This window comes from Salvelinus namaycush, chromosome 34, assembly GCF_016432855.1.
Source record: "Salvelinus namaycush isolate Seneca chromosome 34, SaNama_1.0, whole genome shotgun sequence".
In the NCBI taxonomy this organism is placed as follows: Eukaryota; Metazoa; Chordata; class Actinopteri; order Salmoniformes; family Salmonidae; genus Salvelinus; species Salvelinus namaycush.
Window position 1 is genome coordinate 12,122,884 of NC_052340.1, and position 17,340 is coordinate 12,140,223.

The 17,340-nt window shown below is 42.9% G+C and overlaps 1 protein-coding gene across 1 annotated transcript; it reads right to left on the reverse strand.

Moving 5' to 3' along the window:
• Positions 1 to 8,986: 8,986 nt before the first annotated feature.
• On the reverse strand, positions 8,987 to 17,060 carry LOC120029003 (homeobox protein meis3-like). Its single transcript, XM_038974289.1, has 12 exons — positions 17,049 to 17,060; positions 12,919 to 13,058; positions 12,515 to 12,689; positions 12,253 to 12,303; positions 12,012 to 12,062; positions 11,641 to 11,790; positions 11,307 to 11,415; positions 10,821 to 10,966; positions 10,103 to 10,179; positions 9,716 to 9,774; positions 9,459 to 9,545; positions 8,987 to 9,177 (listed from the first exon to the last, which is right to left on the reverse strand). Exons 1-12 carry the CDS (start codon positions 17,058 to 17,060, stop codon positions 8,987 to 8,989), a joined length of 1,248 nt encoding a protein of 415 aa, XP_038830217.1.
• Between the last annotated feature and the right edge of the window lie 280 nt (positions 17,061 to 17,340).

Below are 17,340 nucleotides of genomic sequence, written 5' to 3' on the forward strand. Positions count from 1 at the left end.
CAAGTCGATATATATTTTATTATTTTCTTGTGCATTTTGCTATTTTGCTTTTTGACTCATGACTCCTGCATACTTTGTTGACTACAAACTTTCTTTACCCAACCGTGGGACAGACTATGTTTGTTCCCACACTCGGGACTCTGACTCTCTATTGGTTACACAGACTTTTGGCCTCCCATCCTATTCTAGCCACCTCTCGCCAGCTTTGTGTTCATGTTACCTGAAATTGCTGTACAATATGATCTTGTTGCCATCTGATGCACATTCAGATGTCATAAATCAGCACTGCCGAGCTCTCCCTGTCCTCTGCCGTGCCTTGATTGTATTACTGTTGATGATATCTGGAAATGTGCATGTACACCCTGGCCCATCTACTGTTGCTAGCCCCAATTCTGACTTGTGCTCTGATATCTGCTTCACTGATTTCTGCTCTCGTAAAAACCTGGGTTTTCTGCACTTTAACACTAGAACCTTATTACCTAAAATGGATCAATTGAAAGTGTGGGTTCACAGCTCCAATCCAGATGTGTTGGTCATTACTGAGACGGGGTTAAGGAAGCGTGTTTTGAATACTGATGTTAACCTTTCTGGTTATAAGCTTTTTCGGCAAGACAGATCTTCCAAAGGTGGGGGAGTGGCAATATTTACCGAGAATCACATTCAGTGCTCGGTTGTCTCCACCAAGTCTGTCCCCAAACAATTTGATTTGCTGGTTTTAAGCATTAAACTTTCAAATAGCTCTTAGTTGACTGTTGCTGTGTGCTATCGTCCTCCATCAGCACCGGCCTGTACCCTACCTGCCCTAAGCTCTCTCCTAGCCCTTTACACTAATTTGTCCTGCTTGGTGACCTAAACGTGGACATGCTTAAACCACCTGCCCAAGGACTCCCTAAATCCTTCTCAGATAATTACCAATCCCACAAGGTATGATTCCAAACACCCAGAAAAGGCTACTCTCCTCGATGTTATCTTCACAAATAATCCTGATAGGTATCAGTCTGGTGTTTTCTGTAAAGACCTTAGTGATCACTGTTTTACAGCCTGTGTTCGCATTGGCTGCTCAGTGAAACGACTTGTTCTGATTTGTCATAGACGCTTGCTAAAAAACTTTAATGAGCAAGCCTTCCTTCTTCATGAACTGGCCTCTGTAAAATGGTATAGAATCAGCTCTGTCGAAGATGCTTGGACCTTCTTTTTTGATATTTCAGTGGTATTGTTAACAAACACGCCCCCGTAAAGAAAATGAGAATTAAAAACAGGTTCAGCCCCTGGTTCGGCCGTGATCTGGCAGAGTTACTCCACCTCAAGAATTGGCATTTGGCACACGCGTACTCAGGCTGACTGGCTGTCGTTCAGGAAAATGACAAATAAGTGCACTCGGGCTATCCGGAAGGCCAAAGTTAGTTACTTTAAGGAGCAGTTCTCTCTCTGTGGGTCTAACCCCAAGAAGTTCTGGAAAACTGTTAAAGACCTGGAGAATAAACCCTCCTCCTCACAGCTGCCCATGTCCCTTAATGTTGATGATGTGGTTGTTACTGACAAGAAGCACATGGCTGAGCTCTTTAATCACCACTTTATTAAGTCAGGATTCCTATTTGACTCAGTCATGCCTCCTTGCCCGTCCAACATTTCCTCATCTCCCACCCCTTCTAATGCGACTATCCCAGATGCTTCCCCCTCTTTTTCCCCTGCCCCGCTACAAAGTTTCTCCCTGCAGGCAGTCGCTGAGTCCGAGGTGCTAAAAGGAGCTCCTTAAACTTGACCCCCCAAAAACATCTGGGTCAGACAGTTTAGACACTTTCTACTTTAAGGTTGCTGCCCATATCATCGCCAAGCCTATCTCCAACCTTTTTAACCTGTCTCTCCTTTCTGGGGAGGTTCCCATTGCTTGGAAGGCAGCCACGGTTCATCCTTTATTTAAAGGGGAGATCAAGCTGATCCTAACTGATCCAAAAGTGTCGGAAAAACTTGTCAATAGTCAACTGACTGGCTTTCTTGATGTCCATAGTATTCTCTCAGGTGTGCAATCTGGTTTCCGCTCAGGTTATGGATGTGTCACTGCAACCTTAAAGGTCCTCAATGATGTCACCATTGCCCTTGTTTCTAAGCAATATTGTGCTGCTATTTTTATTATCTTGGCCAAAGCTTTTGAGACGGTAGACCATTCCATTCTTGTAGGCCGGCTAAGGAGTATTGGTGTCTCTGAGGGGTCTTTGGCCTGGTTTGCTAACTACCTCTCTCAAAGAGTGCAGTGTATAAAGTCAGAAAATCTGCTGTCTCAGCCACTGCCTGTCACCAAGGGAGTACCCCAAGGCTCGATCCTAGGTCACACACTCTTATCAATTTACATCAACAACATAGCTCAGGCAGTAGGAAGCTCTCTCATCCATTTATATGCAGATGATACAGTTTTATACTCAGCTGGCCCCTCCCCGGATTTTGTGTTAAATGCTCTACAACAAAGCTTTCTTCTTGTCCAACAAACTTTCTCTTCTGAACAGCTCCAAAACAAAGGTCATGTGGTTTGGTAAGAAGAATGCCCCTCTTCCCACAGGTGTTATTACTACCTCTGAGGGTTTAGAGCTTGAGGTAGTCACCTCATACAAGTTCTTGGGAGTATGGCTAGACGGTGTACTGTCCTTCTCTCAGCACATATCAAAGCTGCAGGCTAAAGTTAAATCTAGACTTGGCTTCCTCTATCGTAATCGGTCCTCTTTCACCTCAGCTGCCAAACTAACCCTGATTCAGATGACCATCCTAACCATGCTAGATTATGGAGACATAATTTATAGATCGGCAGGTAAGGGTGCTCTCGAGCGGCTAGATGTTCTTTACCATTCAGCCATCAGATTTGCCACCAATGCTCCTTATAGGACACATGCACTCTATACTCTTCTGTAAACTGGTCATCTATGTATACCATCGCAAGACCCACTGGTTGATGCTTATTTATAAAACCCTCTTAGGCCTCACTCCCCACTATCTGAGATATCTACTGCAGCCCTCATCCTCTACATACAACACCCGTTCTGCCAGTCACATTCTGTTAAAGGTCCCCAAAGCGCACACATCCCAGGGTCGCTCGTCTTTTCAGTTCGCTGCCGCTAGTGACTGGAACGAGCTGCAACAAACACTCAAACTGGACAGTTTTATCTCAATCTCGTCATTCAAAGACTCCATCATGGAAACTCTTACTGACAGTTGTGGCTGCTTTGTGTGATGTATTGTTGTCTCTACCTTCTTGCTCTTTGTGCTGTTGTCTGTGCCCAATAATGTTTGTACCATGTTTTGTGCTGCTACCATGTTCTTGTTATGTTGCTACCATGCTGTGTTGTCATGTGTTGCTGCCATGCTATGTTGTCTTAGGTCTCTCTTTATGTAGTGTTGTGTTGTCTCGCTTGTTGTGATGTGTATTTTGTCCTATATTTATATTGTATTTATTTGTTTTATTTTTAATCCCAGGCCCCTGTCCCCGCAGGAGGCCTTTTGGTAGGTCGTCATTGTAAATAAGAATTTGTTTTTAACTGACTTGCCTAGTTAAATAAAGGTTAAGAATTGGGGCAAAGCATGGAGGCTTTCAGCAGGCTGGAAATGTATTTTCAACACTGTTGATGTATTTTCCATGTTGACCACTAAGTTGCAGTACCACACCACTTTTGTCCGTTTCCTCTGGGTTGCAATAGTCAAGCATAACAGTAGAGCTTATTAGTGCATAAGGAGTTTGAGAAAGGGAGAGAAATGTGTTGAGATGCCTGAATTAACAGCTATCAGGAAATAACTGTTGATCAGATTGTATTATGTTATGTGTAATATGTACTGTTTTAAACTTAATTTTGTCATTATTTTAATCAACATTATTTTTCATGCTTTAGGATGGTGAAATGTGAAATTATGTTGGCATACTGTAAAAACACCATTCTAGACATCTGCACATTAGAATACTTTGATGCTAAAGAGTGAACAGTGGAGCAGACAGGTCCTTATTACCATACACAGACACATACTGTAATATATACAAGCCCATGTATTACCATACACAGACACATGGTACCTCTACCACACAGGCACATACTGTAATATATACAAGCCCATGTATTACCATACACAGACACATGGTACCTCTACCACACAGGCACATACTGTAATATATACAAGCCCATGTATTACCATACACAGACACATGGTACCTCTACCACATAGACACACATACTGTAATATATACAAGCCCATGTATTACCATACACAGACACATGGTACCTCTACCATACACAGACACATGGTACCTCTACCATACACAGACACATGGTACCTCTACCATACACAGACACATGGTACCTCTACCATACACAGACACATGGTACCTCTACCATACACAGACACATGGTACCTCTACCTCTACCATACACAGCCACATGGTACCTCTACCATACACAGACACATGGTACCTCTACCATACACAGACACATGGTACCTCTACCATACACAGACACATGGTACCTCTACCATACACAGACACATGGTACCTCTACCATACACAGACACATGGTACCTCTACCATACACAGACACATGGTACCTCTACCTCTACCATACACAGACACATGGTACCTCTACCATACACAGACACATGGTACCTCTACCACATAGACACATGGTACCTCTACCACATAGACACATGGTACCTCTATCATACACAGACACATGGTACCTCTACCACACAGACACATGGTACCTCTACCACATAGACACAGACGACACAAACAAGCCCCCGCGCCCACACACACAAACACGGGCATACTGTAATATATACATGCACATGCAATTACTTATACAGAATGCCTCGTATGCAAATGAACGCACACACACACGTGCCCTCCCATACATTCATACATATGAAACCGCCACATTCAGAATTTTAAATGAGCAACCTAATCAAATTTGCCTAATGAGACATCTGGCATTCTGCCTGCTTTTCGATCTTTTAACCAGGTCTAAGAAACATCTGGGCCCTTCATCAGCCCAGTCAAACCTGATGAGAGACTGATGGAGGAACAGTGGCTGAGACTTTACCTACTACACACACATACATACATGATCACGTGATATATTATGCATACATGGGACTATATTACACATTCAGTCCAGCCGTGAATTTGATATATGGCGGGGACGAGCACACAGATGGCAGACGCCTGAGGCTTTTAAAATTAGGACTTCGCTAGCTAGCTGCAGCTAAACATAGAGGCCGTCCTGATGCAGAGTGAGAGAAAGAGAGAGGGGAGAGGGAGAGAGAAAAAGATGGTCACACAAAGATACCCACTCGCACACATACTCACACACACAAAGTACGTACACATCCAAGCACAAGGCAACACCAGAACAATAGACAGTCACACACACATTCTGGAAAAACATGAATATTCACACTAAACAGTATATCACAAACACTTGTTCCTCACACTAAATGTATACCAGTGTGCCTGGTGTGTGTTCTCCCCTCCCCCTTGATTGACAGGCATCTAACAAGCAGCTGTTCTAATGGGCCTGGCAGCCTCTCCTAATAGTGATAAATAGATGAGAGACATTTGTGAATCAGGACCAAACACTTTCAATCAATTATTCACGACATTACTCCAGTTTATGCATCATCAGGCTGCTACACATCCTGGCTGTTCCCAGGCTAGAAACTGTATTTGAACTCTGTGGTAAACGACAGTAGGAGCTACCAACTCTTGTTTTCCCCTCTCTGGCTGACAGATAAAATGGTTCCTTTCTACATCGTCCTGCATGATTTTTAATGAAGGCTTGTGAAAGCGAGCAGAGCATCGACGTTGGATCCTGACCTGTCTGCTCTGACTATGGTCGTTCCATTTGGGACAGCACGTCACCGAGCTGTTCTGTCTGTCTCTGTCTCTCTGGCCTCCACTCTTATTTTGTTTGTCCCTTTTGTCCTATTCTGCTCTTTCACTCGTTGTCACAAACCGCTTCCCCCTGTTGAGGCTTTGTAGTCGGACACTTTTCCTCTAGCTTTCTCTCACTCTTTCTTTCTTTCTCTCCCTCTCCTCCCCCCTGTGTGCAGCTCTCTCCCCCTTGTCTGAACTCTGACAGGTGTGTAATTGAATGATTAATGACCACCAGAGGCCCTCCTCCGCACACACACACACACAAACACACTTGCGCGCACACACATTCAGCATTCCGCATTCCGCTTAAAAACAAACCACACACACAGACATCTAAACAAAATTGAGATTTTTCCTCTTTTCGTGCACCTTTTCATTCATTCAGACCTATTAGCTATAGCATTGATACATATACAGTATGCATATTTTTATTAAAACACACTCAAATACAGAGTTGCTCATATAGGAAGCAATATTGTTTAGCCATTGTATTTCTGTAACACAAATAATCTGTAACACATGTCTGCCAAAATCCTGCTGGGATTCATTATATTTGTACAATGTTCTCACAAATATTGAATACATCTGGTTTACATTAAGGTTAAGTTACTGTTATATTTACAATATAAATATATATTTTTTAAAGCTGTATTCCCCCAAAATGTGTGTTTATAATATTTTCTCCTGCTCTAGCCTTCCAGTTCCTCCAGTTTTGGGTTATTTCATTATTAAGATAGACTTAGTTGCCATAATGACTTCACACTATATGCTTCCCTCACTGAGCTCTGTGGCTGTGCACACTGTTCTCTCTCCCTTCTCTTTCCCAGTATTGGCACATTTATGCAATGCAATTTCCACTAGCTAATGGATTTTGTGTTTGTGTGAGGCTACGGACTCTAGCTATCAAAAGCAATCATAAAGTGAAAACAGTATGAATAGCATCTCACTCCTGCTGTCTGTCTGTTTGTTGTTGGCTCTGAGATCTCCTTCAGACTATCATACAGTCACTTATGTTCTCTATGGGACTATGGTGTTTAAATAATAATTGTAAGTGCTTTTCCAGCTCCAAAGTCACTTGACCTAGTCAAGATAATAAGCAAGAGGAACACGTTCATAAATGAACTCATACATATGTTCAGGAAGCTCGATGTAAACAATGGACCTGCAGTGCAACAAATTATGAACCAACTGTGTGTGTCCACGGATTGGGGACAAAATTTATAGCTGGGACATGACTAGCATGGTATGGGTTACACACAAAAAAAGAGAGAGTGACAAGATGGACAAGGCATATGAGTGTGTGGACAGGAAAATATGTGGTGGGACTTGGAGTCAGCCCTGAGGGTCATAAAGCCAGGCCATTTCCTGTTGACCCTTGTATGAACTCTGACCCCTGCTGCAGGCTGCATCTATCACAGGACAGGGGTGAGGTGGGGATTGAATTGATGGCCGGGTGGAGGAGGAGGGTTTAGGCGAGGCCAAATGCTGTTTGAATTGTGTTTGACATTTAATGAGTAATCACTTTGGCTTGGATTTGAACCTTGTTGCACATGGCCCTGCAGATGGGAGGAGGTATAAAGTGAATGAGGAAGGAATGTGGAAAGACAGAGTGAAAATGAGGAGTAAAAAATTAACAAAGAGCTAAACTAAGGGAGAGAGGTCAGGGAAGATGCTAGGCTAGAAAAATAAGAAAAGAAGGGGGTACAAAACTGCAGCATACATCAATTGAAAATGAGTCAATTAGCATATAGTAACGACATGTGATTGAACCAGGAAGAAAATATTAATATTTTCAAGATGACCTAATACTGATTTGTGTATTTCATCACCGTGTTGACACTTTTTACATCTGACAGCGAATAATTGGAGGGCAAACTCAAAGAAAAAGTCATTCACACACTTTTACAAAAGAAAGGTTTTAATACTATAAGCAAAATCATAACTGTAACATCGTTATCATCAATTATTGTCATCAACATTTGGAAATAAATTATTTTATCAGAGACCCATAAGGGACTGAGGAAGATGCAGCATGTGTAAAGTCCTTTGGTTGTCCTCCTCAAACACAACGGCAGACAACATGGACTGTGAAATGGTATGACAGGATCGTGTGTGTGTTCACTGTTTGGCTTATGATGTGGATCCCACAGTAAACCCTATTATTCATGTCTGACAGGATTTTAAGGAGGTAAGTGATCAACTCATTCCAACGTATTTAAACAAACCAAGGTACGTCCATGAACAAATTGAGAGAGACAAATTGAGCTCATTCATAGTGTACAAGAATCATGCAGAGTGATGCCCTGGAAGATCACTGTTCACAGGACTTTTGTCAGGTCCCACCTCTCTGACACATATAAATACAAAAATAGATCTAAAAAAAGTCAAATGAAATACGGTGGGTGTGTGTGACAGTTGTCGGTGTGGGAAGACTGGGTGTGGCCTGGGGCGTGGAGGAGAGAGGTTAGAGTGTATCGCTGGCGTTCTGTCCAATCACAACGCTTCAAGCCTGGGCTGTGTGAGGTCATAAGAGTTATGGAGGTTAAGGTGACCCAGGCAGATCGGGAGCTGTGTGTCTGACCTGTGTCCTTCCGTCTTTCCGTTTGGTTGGCCAGTAGGCCAGGTGGGAGAGAGAGGCAAGTTGGCTGGTCAGTGGTCCGTGTGGGGTGTTCCTCTATGCTCCTAGAGGGGGCGCTATCTTGGGAGTCAGACAGCTCACTGTCACCACAGAGTATGTAGAGAGGGAATGGGCTGAGGACGCTCGCCTCTTCCACTCTGAAGTGGGTTTGGCTCACACTCAAGGGCTCAGTGTGGTGTGTGTCTTTGTCTACGTCTGAGATGGAATATAAGTATGTTATTGATGGTATAAGAGGGGCCAGCGGTGGTATGTTAAGGGAAGTGTATGCATGTTGCAGACAATGGCTTGAGTGGGTTGAGTGACTGTGGAAGTTAGTGTCTTACGGCGGGAATGTAAACATTTGGACTGCGCCATGCTGTCGTAGTTAGCGTGTGGCGGGTGTGTGAGCCCCCATCTCCCCCAGGATGGCCCCTCTCTCCCCTCTCCTTCACACCCTTCCTTCTCAGTTAGTGGGCGTGTATGTCCAGGCCCTGGCCTATGAGGGGATCTGCGGGGTGGGGGTGGGGCGGCGGGTGCAGCAGCATGGCGGGGTGGGGGCCGGGGTAGGGGTGCAGGGACGGGCCGGCGTGGGGGTAGCCAGACTGGGACAGCAGGGCCCCGGGGTACTCTCCGGGAAGAGACGGCATCCCCTGAAGACCTGTGGAGGGGGAGAGAGTGAGAGAGAGAGACAGAGCGAGAGAGAGAGAGAGGAATTTATATTAGGAGGTACTGTACAACAACATACCACCGAACGTGTCCACCAAATGATTGGTAAAAACACTAGGGTCATGTTCAGTCTGGCACACCATAGCAAAACCTTTTCAAATGAAAAAGAGCATTTCTTATTGGAGTTCTGGTAGTGCCTCCCTGCTTCAGTCCGTTTTCTTCTCTTTGTTGCCTAATGAACATGACCCAGTCGTCCTTATCTCTGTCTCTTACCTGCTGCCCTGAGACCCAGGTGGGCTTGGCCGTCCAGTCCGTAGCCCCCCAGTGCTGCTCCCTCTGGGCTGTAAGGACCACCTTGACCTGGTCAACCAAACACACACCCACATTATTCACCTAACCTGAATGTCCATATCGATCAGCTACACACATATGCATTCAAAATACACACCTATAGCATCAATACAACCTAGGAATTTATAGATACGTCAGTAACAATACATTAGAGGAGGGAATACAGTGGTAATTATTACCTGAGCGATTTGACTGGTCAATCATGGGCTGTACTATTCTCCGTCTTGCATTGATAAACCTGGAGAGGAAGGAGGGGATATGAAAAAGAGAGAGAATAGGAGCAGAGAACACAAAGAGGAGGAGAATTGAATGGAAGGAGAGTCAGTTAATGGAGAAAAGGGCTAACTCTGGGAATATTAACCTTTCACTTTTACAACCACTTAACCCCTTCATGGTTCACCGTCAATCCACATTAGAACAGAGGGAGTATGGATCTCTGGGTGATAATGGATTGATCAGTATTGATGGGGTCAGCGGAGGTCATGCTAAGGTCCGGGCGACAAGGGACACAGTACAGTAGTAAAACACAGAGCTGATCATTGGTTATTGATCAAGGGGGTACTGACCAGTTGTTGACCTGCAGAATGGTCAGGCCTGTGTCCTGTGCCAGCTGCTTCTTCTGCTCCTCTGAGGGGTATGGGTGCTGGGAAGGGACATTCAGAAAAAGGGCGTTATGTATTTGCCAAACTGGTTGAGATTCAGCAAGAGCATGTCTAGCCTTTGCTTTTGGCATAGATTATCATTGCATAAAATCATCAAATGTATAATGTTGGCTCACACATACACCACACATACACCACACATACACCACACACACACCACACATACACCAGACACAAATGGCTCCACAAGTATCTATGTAGAATTAAAAACCCAAAGCATGTCAATAAGGGAGTTCTTCAACCATTAGATGAATACTAATGACTGACATTACATCTGAATTAATCTCTCTCTCTCTCTCACTCTCACTCACTCACACTCACACAGAGTCATAATTAATGAGAATGACTTCAGAGTTTTTCCAATATAACTGCTAATTATCAGAATGACTTCAATTCACCATAAATTGTTCTCTCTCTGTTCAGAACTATTCAATATTGAACCTCTTATTCACGCATTATCTCTGTCATTTCATTCCATTTTCAACTTATTTTTTTGCATTATGTGAACGATATCCCCTTCCTCCTCTCCCTCGTTCCTCTCCTCTCAGCTCCCCTCTGCTTTTCTCTGCTTCTATCTGTCATTCTTCTCTCACTATTCTTTCTACTGTCTCTCTTTTCTCACCGATAAATGCTGGAAGAGCCATGCCCTCATGATGTTGGTTGCCAGTTTGGGGAAAATGCCCCTCTTCTTGTTGTTCCTTCTGTCTCGGTCCGTATCGTCCTCCTCTCCCGTACTGGGGGAGGCCACGCCCCCATCCAAACCATCCCCTGCCAGAGGACAATAGAGATATGGCATTAGCACAGTACGTGTGTGTGTGTGTGTGTGTGTGTGTGTGTGTGTGTGTGTGTGTGTGTGTGTGTGTGTGTGTGTGTGTGTGTGTGTGTGTGTGTGTGTGTGTGTGTGTGTGTGTGTGTGTGTATGTGCGTGCGTGCGTGCGTGCGTGCGTGCGTGCGTGCGTGCGTGCGTGCGTGCGTGCGTGCGTGCGTTAACATGTGCAATTGATGTCAGGTTTATTTGTGTATGTCGATTATGTTGTTAGCATGAGTGTTTGAAAAGACAAGTGTGTGTTTGTGCAGGCGTGTGTATGAGTTAGTGTGTTAGAGGTACCCGTATCGCTGCAGTTGTCTGTGCTGTGTGAAGGCAGGCCACACGACATGCCAGGGGTCCCTAGCGGAGTGGACGCACAGTCATCTGGATCCCGCAACCACGACTGATTCTACAGAGAGCGCGGGAAGGACAGAGAGAGAAACATATTGAGATGAACAGGAACATGAAGACGGTCCGCACTCAGTATTTGTAGTCAAAGAAAGCAACATTTATTCCCTCTTTAGGGACAGGTGTTTTGCCTGACAGGGCTTCATCAGTGTCTTTTTCAGAGACATATTGAGAGAGAGATATAGTGTGAAATCTGCTAGCCAATCGTCATTCAAGTGTCACCTACCTGCTCTGACAGACTAGTGCAGGAGCCAGTGAAATCCTCCACGTCAGACTTGGACCCGCCCTCCCTGTCATCCAGAATCAGGTCTGTGGGCATCTTGCCTTTCAGGCAGGTGATGTAGCGATTGCAGAAGTTATCACACAGGTCATGAACCTGGAGAATAGAAGACGAGGAAGAGGGAGAAGAGGTGGTGTCAGGAAATAGTATAGTACTGTGTGGTTTAGGTGTGTGACGGCTGATCATATCTGGTTTGCCTGCAGTCAGCAGTCACTAGTCTGAATCATAAAGGGTAAGAGGGGAGAGAAACAGAAAGAGAGACAGAGACAGAGACAGAGAGCGAGAGAGACATGTTTTAGATGAGTGAAGAAGCACACCTTTTCCAGCTCCAACAGGTGGAAACGTAGTACCTGGATGGCCTGGATCATCTGAGGAGAAGAACAGATTGGTAGCTATGAACACAAGCTATTCCATATTGTAGCCTATAATATTACTATGACTGAAAAACATGCGTATGAGTTATCCTTAATCGATTTCTAAATTACTGTGTGCCGCTACATGTACGCTATAAACATTTGGTTATTTTTCTGTTAAAGTATGCACGTGTTATTTTCATACCAGGTTGTCCAGTTCAGGATTTGTAGAAAAAATGGGCTTCTCTGAGCGAATCTGAATTACAAAAGGAAAGAAAGATGGATAATGGTTGGAGCTCGGAGCTTACGATTTTCCCTGTACCCTGTAATTACACCTGCAACCCTGTACATGTGACTATTAAACTTCTAATCTAAAAACTAATCTAATCATGAATCCTTGTCACTATGATACATCCCACATACAGTACACAGCTGTTCTCTGATTGGCTCGTAGAGATGTAACTCACCTGTTTGGCGAAGGCTGCAATGTCATCGTTGAAGGAGTCTGAGGAGCATACATCACTGTGATTGGTCAGGCCTTGGAGGTGGGGAGGGACTGAGTGGGATGTGACGTCCCGTGGTGAGCAGGTGGCCAGCTCACACTTCTCAAACACCAGGGCCAGCAATGGAAACAGGGGATGACTGTGCACACAGAACACACACAGAGTTAACATGGGCACACACACACACGCTCTCTCTCGCTGTCCTCACACACATGCATGTACACAATACACACACACACACATCCCAGCAAATGTATATAGGCACAGAGCACACTGACAGTAAATATACATGCATACTGTTAGAATGAAAAAGAAATCTAACAAACACACACACACAAACTGCAGTGAAATAGTTATTTTCTGCTCACCCATAGATCTGGTCCCTGTGGTGTTTGAGGGAATCTGGGACAGTGTGGCCATAGTGAGGGGGGTGCAGTGACCTCATGGCCTCTCCATACCCCCCCACGGGCATGCCCTCTGACCCTGAGTAGTGCACCAGGTCTTCATACTGAGGAACAAGGGGGAGAGACATAACATATTGAACATGTGCGTTGGGGTGTATTTTAATCATCTGCATTTAGTTGTGGAGAGAAGTGGAGAAAGTGTGTGTGTGTGTGTGTGTGTGTGTGTGTGTGTGTGTGTGTGTGTGTGTGTGTGTGTGTGTGTGTGTGTGTGTGTGTGTGTGTGTGTGTGTGTGTGTGTGCGCGCGCAAGAGCAAGAATGAAAGAAAGAGAGAGAGAGAGAAATTAGGAGATGAGGCCCCCTGTGAATATGGAAGCAGATCACTTCGAAGCTGTAGCTAATTTTCTGACTAGAGGCTTCTTGCTGAGCAGTTTTTCAGAGGGAAAAGAGACATCCACACTGGGACAATTGACATGAGATAAACAAACACACACAGATTCATACATAAACATGAGCCTATGCTCTCTATCTCTCACACACTCTGTCAGTCTCATATCTCTCTCTCAACCTCACAGAGCTGATGTGTGTTAAACTGCAGCTGACTTCAGTCTCCAAGGCTTTTCTCCTGTCATCAAAAGCCAGCGGTTTTCTCCTGGATTAAAGTATGGCCAATCATAGTCCCATATGGCTGCGTGATCACAGCGTGCACCTGCTCTGCGGTTTTGTCGGGCCACCTTTTGTTTCATGGATACTCGCTATTAACACAATCACCAATATCAGATTCCGCGCCTTTCTTTACACGAGCTCTCCGATTACAGTGCGACTGTAGCCGCTGTGCGTCAACGGATCAAAGCATTGAAATCAACATGACGAATTCTTCAAATTGTCCCAAAAGGCATGAGGCTGAGCTTCAAATGTGAGAAACACTTACAATGTTCATACGATTAGAATTAACTGCAATCCTCATATTTATCATGATAGCTCAAAGAGAGAGCTTCGTTTTCTATACGTATATATAGGCATAAGCGATATCATTTAATTTTCTCGGCAACTAAATTGAACATGTTTTTTTTTACCACATAGGCTATTACATATATTAGAAATATATTAACGCTGACAATTAACCACAGACCAGTGGATGGATACATAGCATGCGCATCCTTCATATTTTGTTATTGCAGTTGTTTTACTTAATAAATCAGATAGAAGAAACTATTCAAAGTCCTGTTTGAACTTGCAATGTGCAACATATTCAATACATACAAATCACTTTCCACCAGATTGCCTGTTGGCAAAAACAAAGTTTGCAAACATTCGCCTTTAGCCTGTATTTCCAAAGCCATTCAACAGTTTCATTATTCTCAAGTTGAAAATATGTTTTTGTCCAACATTTTCTCAGACAAATGCAATATATTTTATTCGAGTAGCCTATGTTCAAAATAAAAAGCAACAATGGGTAGGCCTACGTAAATGTACATTTGTATCCTACGTTGTCCCAAAATCCCGCTTATTCCAATGAAAAGTGATAGAGTTTGTGACAATAGTTTTCTATTTAGTATACATGTATGCCTAATACACGTAGGTAGTCTATGCAAAAACAGAAAGCTCTACAGGTTTCCAAACGGATCTATTTTCTTTCGGTTGAAGGTAGCCTAAAAGCAATATGCTCGAATGACAGGCAAGTGCCACCAATTGTAAACAGTGGGATAAACTGTATATTTTACAGGACATGGGACAACATATATAATTTATCAAATTCACTTCCCTTTGGTGCATATAACCAGAATTAGGCTAATTATGGATAATTGACTGATACACTTTCTTGACCTGGTTTCAGTGAACTAAAGTTGCCTATGTCTGAATTGTAATCAAATCTGACAAATAAAGTACCTGTTTTGTTAACTTTAATTAGGGTAAATTACGAAATTCTTAACAGGATTAGAATAATATAACGAAAATCAAATGTAAAATGTCAATGAAAAGCGACTGCGTAATTGTCATCTGTAGGCCTAATTACAGTAAACGGAAAAATCCTATCCTGAAAAGCTACTTTGATAAGCACGACCCGAAGCTGTTGACACCAAGGCTATATGACATATCAAAATGTCTTTCCTCACTCAACTGCAAGCCGAACGTGTTATTACAGCACAGATAAGAAATGGCCTAAATTTCATCTGACCTATTACCTTTTTTCCGTTTTAATTAAACATCAAGACAGATACAGAAAAGAGCAACAGTTCATTGCATGGGAGTTTGACAAGTTACTCTAAAATGTGGTAGATATTCAGCAGGTTATTGGTGTGTGTGTGTGTGTGATACAATGTCATGAGTAGCCTACTATGGCAATTATCTTTAGGAATAGGAAAGAGTAGCACAGTGCACATAGCAACGGGATCCGCGAGCCGCCGACACACTATAGCAAAAGAGTTGACCTACTTAACGACTTGGTCTGCCTCACCTGTCTCTCTTTTTCCTCGACCTACTCACCACACCTCATACTGTATATGGACATATCATGTCTTTCCATTTTCACAACCACTTTTATTAGTCCAATAATCGACTATTAATTCCAGCAGGGAACACACAATCTCAGTTTTAAATAGACTGTATTTCAAATATTACACTATACATATTGAAACCCAGATAAACGTTTATGGTTATCAAGAGAGAGTTTTTACACCCTATATAAGAGCTATATAGTCCATAAGACTCCTGAACATCTAATCAAATGGCCACCCAGACTATTTGCATTGCTCCCCTCTTTTACACCGCTGCTACTCTGTTGTTATCATCTATACATAGTCACATTAATAACTCTACCTACATGTACATATTACCTTAACTAACCCGTGCCCCGCACATTGACACTGTACCGGTACCCCCTGTGTATAGTCTCGTTATTGTTATTTAACTGCTGCTCTTTAATTGTTACTTTTATTTCTTATTCTTACTCGTATTTTTTTTAACGGCATTGTTGGTTAGGGGCTCGTAAGTATGCATTTCACTGTAAGGGGAAATGTACCTGTTGTATTCGGCGCATGTGCCTCATACAATTTGATTTGATTTGATGATTTGTTTATAGTGCTAAAGCCCTTGTAAAACAATGAAAATAGTATAATTCTGACAGTTGTTCACTTATACGTGACCCTATATTGAAATATAAAGAAAAGTTAACAGCTAATTTATAAGCAAGATAATATATGAAATGTGTAGGACACTATGTAGACTATATGAAATGTATAGGACACTATGTAGACTATATGAAATGTATAGGACACTAGGTAGACTATATGAAATGTATAGGACACTATGTAGACTCTATGAAATGTATAGGACACTATGTAGACTATATGAAATGTATAGGACACTAGGTAGACTATATGAAATGTATAGGACACTAGGTAGACTATATGAAATGTATAGGACACTATGTAGACTATATGAAATGTATAGGACACTATGTAGACTATATATAATGTATAGGACACTATGTAGACTATGTGAAATGTATAGGACACTAGGTAGACTATATGAAATGTATAGGACACTATGTAGACTATATGAAATGTATAGGACACTATGTAGACTATATGAAATGTATAGGACACTATGTAGACTATATGAAATGTATAGGACACTATGTAGACTATATGAAATGTATAGGACACTATGTAGACTATATGAAATGTATAGGCTATTTCCACATTTCAAACTAGGCTACTTGACATTATATCAACACGACCCTAATTATTTAGGTCAGGTCAGTCTATTTAGGAATATTTAGAGCATGCACAATTATGTCAATAAGGTTATTCCTTAATAACTTGATGTGAACTCCTTGACATATTGCTGCTGCCTTCATTGGCCCTGTATAGCTGGGAGCTGTGGCCTACGCGAGGGAGGACAGGGAGAGAGGCTAGACAGGCAGCGAGGGGCGCTACGTCAACGCGTAAGGACCGAGCAAAGAGGCACAATTCTACATAATAACCAAACTAGCAAGATTATTAACTGGAGAGAATGATACAGACTACCGTGATACTACAAATGATGAGTGAGTGTAAAGGATGCAGTAGAATAGAGTAAACAGCCATCCTACCCTCTTATCCATGCGACACGGAAGCCAATCCTACTCCGGGAAGGATGAGACCAGACCCGCTGTCCAGCGCAGGCGTCCTGCCTCCTGTATCCAGATGATCTGATGAAAATAATGCGCTCTTTAATAAACTAATAGAGGTGGAATTATAACAGTTGAAGCATCAAACACTTAAATCTCATCATTATTTACAAGGGGGTTGGTTAGAAAAAATGAACTGCTGATCCGGAGTGTAGACCATAATTAGGCTACACCAATAGCCTAGGCTACTATGGGCTACAATAGGCTACATATA

Bases quoted from the DNA above. Each gene is read 5' to 3' on its own strand.
- LOC120029003 (XM_038974289.1), bottom strand. The intron at 9,775-10,102 runs GTCAGTACCCCC...CTTCCTCTCCAG, and splicing joins ATTCTGCAGGTCAACAACTG to GTTTATCAATGCAAGACGGA. The intron at 9,546-9,715 runs GTAATAATTACC...TTGGTTGACCAG, and splicing joins TGACCAGTCAAATCGCTCAG to GTCAAGGTGGTCCTTACAGC.